Source organism: Drosophila tropicalis, unplaced genomic scaffold (assembly GCF_018151085.1).
Source record: "Drosophila tropicalis isolate 14030-0801.00 unplaced genomic scaffold, ASM1815108v1 contig_615, whole genome shotgun sequence".
Classification (NCBI taxonomy): domain Eukaryota; kingdom Metazoa; phylum Arthropoda; class Insecta; order Diptera; family Drosophilidae; genus Drosophila; species Drosophila tropicalis.
In genome coordinates this window covers 1,450,071-1,459,301 of record NW_027173095.1, presented here as the reverse complement: position 1 = coordinate 1,459,301, position 9,231 = coordinate 1,450,071, and the positions used below count along the sequence as shown (strand labels likewise).

Here is a 9,231-nt window from a genome sequence, read left to right as displayed (position 1 = left end):
CAGCATCCGTACCCATACTCACATACATATAATTGTTGCCATTGATTCTCCTAATCCAAGTAAAAATTACTTTCACGCAAATTTTTCCTCCTCAAAGGAGAGAAAATTTTGGTCCCCAAATTTTCATACATATATATGTGTCCAGTACATAAGGCACCATATTGGTTCGCCCACTTCAAGTTTTTTTTTTCTCGCACTTTGGCATATATAGGCCAAGTATATAAGGCGCCATATTTCATTTGCCTATTTCCAATATATATTTTTTCGCAATTTCAAAAAAATATTAACACATACATATGTATGTATGCAGTGAATCAAACCTACGGAAAAAGTGATCTCCTACATATAAAATATATATACATATATGCAAGCAGAGTGTGTGAATGTGACAAAAATTACAAACATATCCAGTGCTACATTAAATCCAAAAATAAAGGGTTTGTGCAAATACAGTCCACTCCTGGGAAAAGTGTGCGCGCAGTGAAAGGTGGTTCCAACGAAGAGAAGAAAATTTTCAATACGAATAATAAAGATTTTTAAAAAAAAAAAAAAAAAACGAAAGTGAACCACCCTCTCACATATAAAAGCCACACTTAGACATTTCTGGTGACCAGACACCCTATAAAGTTGGGGGCATATCGGTTAGACACAGCAAAAGAAATCATAAAAAAAAAAAAAAAAAAAAAAACCATTAATTTATATAAAGAAATCCGATCCATTCACACCTCTGCATATCGCCATTCCATATTTTCATATTTAAAAAAAAAAAAAAAGAAATTTTTAAATACATATGTATATATACTCCAACATTTTACATATCCATACACATACATATATATACATATTTTTCCATACATAAAATTTTACATATATATATTCATATCCATATACATATATGTACATATTTTTTTTCCATACATAAAATTTTACATATTGATTCTCATATACATATCCATACATACATATATTCCACAAAAATTTCTAATTTTTTCGCACACAAATATATTTTTCCATCACCGCGAACAAATCCCGCTATCCCTTGCAGCCTATATACATACATACATACGTGCATACATAAGTACCGCTTAACTGCAGTATACCAGCACAGCTGCAAGCTCATGTGCCAAAGACCGGCACAAAGCAAACGACCAAAAGTAGCTGTGCTGTATACCCTAGGTTGGCAGGCACTTTGTGGGGTATATATGTTGAAGGGTCACGTTGAGGAAAAAATCGAATAATATTTAATTGGTAAAAATTTGTGTTCCGCGTTTTTGTTTATTCTATTCCCACGCGTTCCAAGCCGTATCTTTGGAGTTAGATTCCAATTCCAAAGTGTTCCCACGCGTTCCAAGTCGTATCTTTGGAGTTAGATTCCAATTCCAAAGTGTTTCCACGCGTTCCAAGTCGCATTTTTTGGAGTTATATTTCAATTCCAAAATATTCCCACGTGTTCCAAGTCGTATTTTTGGAGTTATATTTCAATTCCAAAGTATTCCCACGTGTTCCAAGTCGTATTTTTGGAGTTATATTTCAAGTCCAAAATATTCCCACGTGTTCCAAGTCGTATTTTTGGAGTTATATTTCAATTCCAAAGTATTCCCACGCGTTCCAAGTCGTATCTTTGGAGTTAGATTCCAATTCCAAAGTGTTTCCACGCGTTCCAAGTCGCATTTTTTGGAGTTATATTTCAAGTCCAAAATATTCCCACGTGTTCCAAGTCGTGTTTTTGGAGTTATATTTCAATTCCAAAGTATTCCCACGTGTTCCAAGTCGTATCTTTGGAGTTAGATTCCAATTACAAAGTGTTTCCAAGCGTTTCAAGTCTTATCTTTGGTTCTATTTTAATTCCAAAGTGTTTCCACCCGCTCCAAGTCGCATCTTTGTAGTTATATTTGAATTCCCACGTGTTCCAAGTCGTATTTTTGGAGTTATATTTCAATTCCAAAGTATTCCCACGTGTTCCAAGTCGTATCTTTGGAGTTAGATTCCAATTACAAAGTGTTTCCAAGCGTTTCAAGTCTTATCTTTGGTTCTATTTTCAATTCCAAAGTGTTTCCACCCGCTCCAAGTCGCATCGTTGTAGTTATATTTGAATTCCAAGGTGTTCCAAGCCGTTCTTAGGGTTTTTTGGCAGTGTTCCAAGTCATTCCAAACGTACCAGCTCGTTTTCTGGTTTTTCAATCTATTTCAAGGCGTTTCAAAGCCGTTCGTCAGGTGGTTTGGTAGTGTTCCAGTTTTTCCCAAACGTTCCAGTTCGTCTTTTTGGCTAATTTTCAAGCCGTGCCAAGCCAGCTCACCACTTTATAACCGCCACTCTCTGGGGTTATGAGCACGAGCCCGTCAAAAGACGAGAAAGCTGCTGAGAACACTTCCGCCCCGAGCAAATCCTCAATTGCTGCTCCAGGTCAGCGCCAGAGGAGTACCAACCCTACTACTCCTCCTTCCCGAGCATTTCAGACCCTCTCTAGTCCACTAACTCTCAAGTCCGCACCATCGAGCACGACCTTTCAGCAAGCCACGTCAGAGCCACGACGAGCAAGCCAAAAAGAGGTCAAATCATTGGTACCACTACCACAGATTTTGGTAACCGCCCCAAGAGTCACTCGGTCCGAGACCAAAAGGGTTTTAGCTGCTTCCACCATGGCTTTGAAGAAGTTTGTTTCCATTTGCGATAAACTAAGTCAGTTTGAAGTCGACACCCACGTCACGTCACTGTCCGAGGTAAGCGTATTTACGCTCCAAGTCCGTCGTGACCGAGGCACTCTCAGATGGTAAAGACGATAGCTCTGAAGATTTAGCCATCCAAGCTAAATATGACAAATGCTATCAAGTTTACGAGCGATGCACGGCTCGATTAAACGAGCTTATCCATGAAGGGATAAGCTCTGAAGATTTAGCCATCCAAGCTAAATATGACAAATGCTATCAAGTTTACGAGCGATGCACGGCTCGATTAAACGAGCTTATCCATGAAGGGTCTGCTCCGACTCCTCCGAACCGTCATGCGCCTACCTCTGCACCAGCAGAACGAGGCTGTCGATTGCCACCCATTGACACAGAAGTCTTTACGGGAGATTATTTAAAATGGCCCACGTTCCGTGACTTGTTTACAGCCATCTACATAAGCGATTCGCGAATTTCCCCTGTTGAAAAGCTGTACCATCTCCTAGCGAAAACGAGGGGTGAAGCCAACCTCATTGCAGCAAAATTCCCGCTTACAAATGATGGTTTTGAAACGGCATGGAATGCACTTAAACAGCGTTTCGAAAATAAGCGACTTATCGTGAACAGCCAATTCCGAGCACTTCTTGACCTGCCTCAAATTTCCCATGAGTCCGGAAAAGCATTACAGGATCATCAGAATGCTCTGCAGGCATCCATTCGCGCTTTTGAGCACTGTGGCCTGCCAGTAACCACTTGGGGAGGCATGTTCGTATTTTTCTGTTCCATCAAATTGCCAAAGAATACCCTTTCATTATGGGAGCAATCTCTGGGAGACAAGACTGCCATTCCAGAGTGGCATATGATGGACGATTTCCTCACTGAGCGGTTCCGTACGCTCGAAGCGGTGGAAAATACAACTGCAATGGCTATTTCGGTTCCCACATCGAAACCTCCACGAAATCCGATTCCAGCCACCCGAAAGGCTAATACATTTGAAGCCAAGGTGACCACCAAACCAAAATCCTGTGATCTCTGTATGAAGGAGAATCACCCGGTGCGTCGATGTCCCCGCTTCCTTCAGATGACGGTGCCAGGGAGGGTGGCATACATAAAGAAAAAGTCCCTTTGTCTGAACTGTTTCGCAAGAGGACATCAAGTAAAAGACTGTCCGAGTCAGCACAATTGCTTCACGTGCAAGGGGCGTCACAATACGCTCTTGCACAAGGACGCCCGACCGGAGAATAATCCAACGTCGGTCCCAGCCCAGCCCAGTTCGCACAATATTGTCCGGACTTACTTTACCTCTGAGGCAAGGTCCTCACGAGATAAGTTGCTAGGTACAGCGATCGTGGACTTTTGGCACAAGGGCACTACTTATGCTTCACGGGCGCTATTAGACCCGGCTTCTGAAGCCAATTTCATATCCGAAAGAATGTTCCGACTCATGAAGTTACCATTCCAAACTGTCAGGGCCGAAGTGACAGGCATTAACGGAAAGGTCAATAGAACCTTGAAGGTCTGTCACATAAGCATTCGGTCATCGCATGGACCTCCAGTCCAGATCGAGATAGAAGCGTTTGTCTTGTCCCAAGTTGCTGATGATTTGCCGTCATGTACGATAGCCCAAGCCACACTGGAAGGAATGCCCAATATTCCTCTAGCCGACCCCTCCTTCAGATTAAAGGCAAAGATCGATCTACTCCTTGGCATTGATGTAATACCAGCGGTGACTCTTTCCGGCATCCAGACCGAAGTGTGCGGATCTTTAATGGCTCAAGAGACGAGATTCGGTTGGGTCATTTCAGGCCCGTTGCAAGGGGTCCCCGTCAGTTCATGTGCCGCGTTCACCACGAGGGTCGCAGTTAGCAGAGAGAAGGGACTTGAAACTCTTCTCACAAGGTTTTGGGAGGTGGAGGATCTACCGGGCAAACCGGTAGGAGATTCTGACTCTGTTTGCGAGGTCAATTTCCAGAAGACCACAAGAAGAGATGTTTCGGGGAGATATACGGTCTCACTTCCGTTTCGAGATCCAACCAACATCAACCTTGGTCATTCCAGACCAGGGGCATTGGCTCAGTTCCTAAAAAACGAAAGCCGACTCCTTAAAAATATTCCGGCAAAAACTGAGTATGACGCCGTCATCCAAGAATATTTGGACTTGGGCCACATGCGTCAGGTTCCATTTGACGGCACTAATAACAATTTTTATTTGCCACACCATGCGGTTTTCAAGCCCGACAGCACCACAACAAAGGTACGGGTAGTTTTTAACGCCTCTAGCAAGTCCACCAACGGAGTAAGTCTCAACGACATACTTTACCCTGGTCCGGTACTTCAGTCCGATCTCACTACTCAGATTCTCAAGTGGCGTTTTTTCCGAGTAGTTTTCAATGCCGACATCACAAAAATGTACCGCCAAATTATGGTCGATCCAATCCATACGCCATTTCAGAGGATCCTGTTCCGAAATAAAGAGGGGCAACTTGGTGATTACGAGCTGAATACCGTCACGTTTGGCATTAACTGTGCTCCGTTCTTAGCCATCCGAGTACTTCAGCAACTCGCAAGTGATGTACAATCCAAATTTCCTTTGGCTAGCGATATTATCAAGTCCTATATGTATGTCGATGATGTCCTGGCAGGGGCTCATAATGAAACAACGGCAATCGCAATGGTCAATGAACTTCAAGACGCTCTGGGTTCAGCTGGCTTTCCCTTGCGCAAGTGGACATCGAATGTGAAGAGCGTGCTCAGTTGTATTCCAAAGAGTCATTTACTGAATGCTGATTTCCTCGACATCGAAGAGGCCAGCACAGCGAAAACACTGGGAATCCGATGGAAAGCGACTACGGATGAATTTTATTTTGTCATCTCACCCCAAGATGTCAAGTCAGCTTATACTAAGCGAGAAGTCCTCGGGCAGATCGCCAAGTTATTCGATCCCGCTGGCTGGCTGGCTCCCTTTGTGATTCAAGCCAAGGTGTTTATGCAAGAGCTCTGGTTACAAGAGCTAGGGTGGGATGATCAATTGCCCAGTGAACTCCATCACAGGTGGCAGGATTTTACAAAGAGCTACTCCTTCCTTGACCAGATCCGGATTCCACGATGGGTTCTTCATGACCCAAATTCCGACATCCAATTCCATTGTTTTTGCGATACGTCACAGCGGGCTTATGGTGCCGCAATTTACGTGCGCGTTAGCAATGACCAAGGCATATCATGCTGCCTTCTTGCAGCGAAATCTAGAGTCGCCCCGGTTAAAACGGTTTCATTGCCCCGCCTTGAATTATGCGGAGCTACACTTTTAGCGGAACTGGCAGCTGCAGTTCTTCCGCAACTTCCAGTTGATAATGCGGAGGCTTTTTATTGGTCAGATTCCACCGTCGTACTGTCGTGGTTAAATAAGCCACCCTGCACATGGACAACGTTTGTCGCAAATCGGGTAGCAAAGATTGTGACGGCAACAAATGACGCCCCATGGAATCACGTTAGTTCAGAGGACAACCCAGCAGATCTCCCTAGCCGCGGCCTGAGTGCGCAGGAATTGGTACACAAGGATTTGTGGTGGCACGGCCCACCATGGCTACGGGAACCACAAGAGTCCTGGCAGCGAGCGACACCACTCCCACTAGACACTGCCTTGGAGAAGCGGGTAGTGAAGGTCCACGTCGCAATCGCTAAGCCAGCCAACGAGATATTATCTCGTTTTTCCAATCTGGCACGTGCCTTACGAGTGATAGCATATGTGATCCGTTTCGGCAGAAGGTGTCGTAAACTTCCAAACGATTACTCCGGGGAGGTGACCTCTAGCGAGATCAATCAAGTACTCCAGGCGTTGATCCGAGTCACTCAGCGTGATTACTTTCCGACGGAACATCGGTGTCTACAGCAGAAGAAATCTCTGCCCACGTCTAGCACCATTCTCAATTTGAATCCTTTCATTGACGTATCAGGTGTGATCCGGGCATGTGGGCGCGTGCAACAAGCAGCGGCCGTTAGTTACGATGAGCGTAACCCCATTCTGTTGCCAGTAGTAAGTCCGTTGTCCCGGCTGTTGGTGCTTTTCACGCATCAGATCTCTCTCCATGGGGGCAGCCAACTGGTAGTCCGTCTCATCCGACAGAGATACTGGATTCCAAGACTGCGGAATCTAGTAAAATCGGTGGTCAATTCATGCAAAGTCTGTGTGATTTATAAAAGAAGGCTGCAATCACAGCTAATGGGCACCCTTCCGGCCCAGCGAACTACCTTCGCACGACCTTTCACGACCACCGGGATAGATTTCGCAGGTCCTTTCGACATCAAGAGTTTCACCGGCCGCGCTTGCCGCATATCAAAGGGATATGTGTGTGTCTTTGTTTGCTTTTCCACCAAAGCCATTCACCTTGAGGCAACTTCGGATTTGAGTACCGAAGCATTTCTGGCAGCATTCGCTCGCTTTGTATCGAGGCGAGGGTGTCCCCAGCAAGTGCAGTCCGACAACGGAAAAAACTTCGTAGGTGCATCCAGAGTGCTTGAAAAAGATTTCCTAAGTTCTACCCAGCAGAAAATATTATCCCACTACAGCCATCAGAATCTGTCCTGGCATTTCATCCCTCCCGGGGCACCACACATGGGAGGGTTGTGGGAGGCTGGAGTTAAGAGTTTTAAAACTCTGTTCTACAAGGCAACTTGCAACCAAAGGTATACTTTTGAAGAGTTCTCTACGCTGCTGGCTAAGGTAGAGGCGTGTTTGAACTCGCGGCCGATTTCTCCTATGTCTGAAGACCCCACCGACTCTTTAGCTTTGACCCCAGGCCATTTCCTAGTTGGCGGTCCATTGCTATCCGTGACGGAACCTGAAATCAAGGATCAGGTACCGTCTATCATTAACCGGTGGCAGCGTCTGAAGGCCGTGAGTCAGCATTTCTGCACCCGATGGAAAGACGAGTATCTGAAGGAGCTACATAAGCGCAATAAGTGGCGATTCCCTTCTAAAAATCTTGAAGTGGGCGATCTGGTGGTACTCAAAGACGACAATCTTCCATTTAATGAATGGCGTCTCGGGCGAATCCACCAGACACACCCTGGCAGTGACGGCAATGTCCGCGTCGTCGAACTGCTTACCGCTCGCGGTATTGTGAAGCGTCCCGTCGCAAAGTTGATCTTTCTTCCTCCAGAAGAAAGAATTCAAACCCATTACGTAAAACTACAGTAGCGTCCAGCACTTGGTCCTTCCTCCCAAGTAAGAAGGGCCGAGCTGCCAGTAGTAATATGTGTTCTATCGTCCTGCATTAATCCGCTCTCTTCATTATTTGTCCCGGCAGCTTCCTGATATTCGTCAACCTAGATCCCGTTTCCATGGCTCCGAGACCGCGTTCAGTACAGGCATCGAAAGAGGAGCGCAGATGTTCGCGAGGAACTGAGTCCTTCCGTTGCCGAGTCTGTCGCGGAATCCATCCTCTGAAGCGATGCCGTCGCTTCCTGCGGCTGAACGTGGAGAAGAGGATGAGGGCAGTGCTGGCGAATAAGTACTGCGCCAATTGCCTGGCCCACCAACATTCCGGAGGAAGCTGCTTAAGCGGTGATAAGTGCCGAATCTGTGAGGAGGATCACCACACGCTGCTTCACTTCCATGAACAGCCACGTCGACGCACTCCAAGCTCCGTCGTACGCCGAGTCACCCCCGAGTCCTCCAGACGAAGGGTCGCGCCAACGCCAGCCTCCGATCCGAAACTGACCTTGACCACACTGCTGCAGCACCGCAATCCGCATCTGATGCCCACGGCGATGGTGCGTATTGAGACGGTGGGAAAAACCTTCGACGTGAAGGCCCTGGTGGACCCTTGTTCTGCGGTATCGTCGATGGCGACGTCATTGGCCACGGCCTTCAAGTTGACAGCCGTCAATATAGGGGCAGAGAAAGCGGTGGCAGCAGTGATCCGGTCCCCAATCAGTGAAGGATGGCGATTGGAGGCGATCCTGAAGGTGGTCGATGGCTTGTGCTGCCGCACTCCAAGCGCTCCGGTGGACCCACAGATCGCCAAAAAGTTTGAGGGCATCGTCCTGGCGGATGAGACGTTCTACCGACCGTCGTCAGTGTCTCTGGTCCTGGGCGCGGATGTGATCACGGAGGTCATGCTAGAAGGGAATCTACCTGGGGTTGGCGGGCGGCCGATTGCGATGCGCACAGTTTTTGGCTGGACCCTGTCCGGAGCGTGCCATTAAACTGCCTGGGTCTTGCACTCCTGCAAGGGGGGAGCATGTTTATGCCCAACCGGGCAACACAAGGGTTAAAGGAGGCGGAAGCTTTCACCTCGCGCCGCTCTCCCGATGGTGCCCATCGCTCTCCCCACGAAAGAACTCCCCACACTCCGCTCCAAGCGGGGCTTGGTGCCCTGCTCTTAAGCTAAGCTAGAGTTAGTTGAAGTTTATACCTGAATACATCAAGTGAAGTGAAAATACTCTCTGCGTGTCAAACAATTTACTGGGAGGAAAAAGGGAAAAGTTCACCTAGCTGCCATCAACCAGAAGGAAATTCGACCCCCTACATAAACAAAGATAATAACCGAGAATCTTCAAGCTATT

General features: G+C 46.7%; 1 protein-coding gene across 1 annotated transcript; it reads left to right on the top strand.

The window, feature by feature from the left end:
- The first annotated feature begins 2,640 nt into the window (after positions 1-2,640).
- On the top strand, positions 2,641-8,871 carry LOC137578626 (uncharacterized). The gene is made up of 3 exons (XM_068292206.1): positions 2,641-2,721; positions 3,353-7,803; positions 7,971-8,871. Exons 1-3 carry the CDS (start codon positions 2,641-2,643, stop codon positions 8,869-8,871), a joined length of 5,433 nt encoding a protein of 1,810 aa, XP_068148307.1.
- The last annotated feature ends 360 nt before the right edge of the window (positions 8,872-9,231 follow it).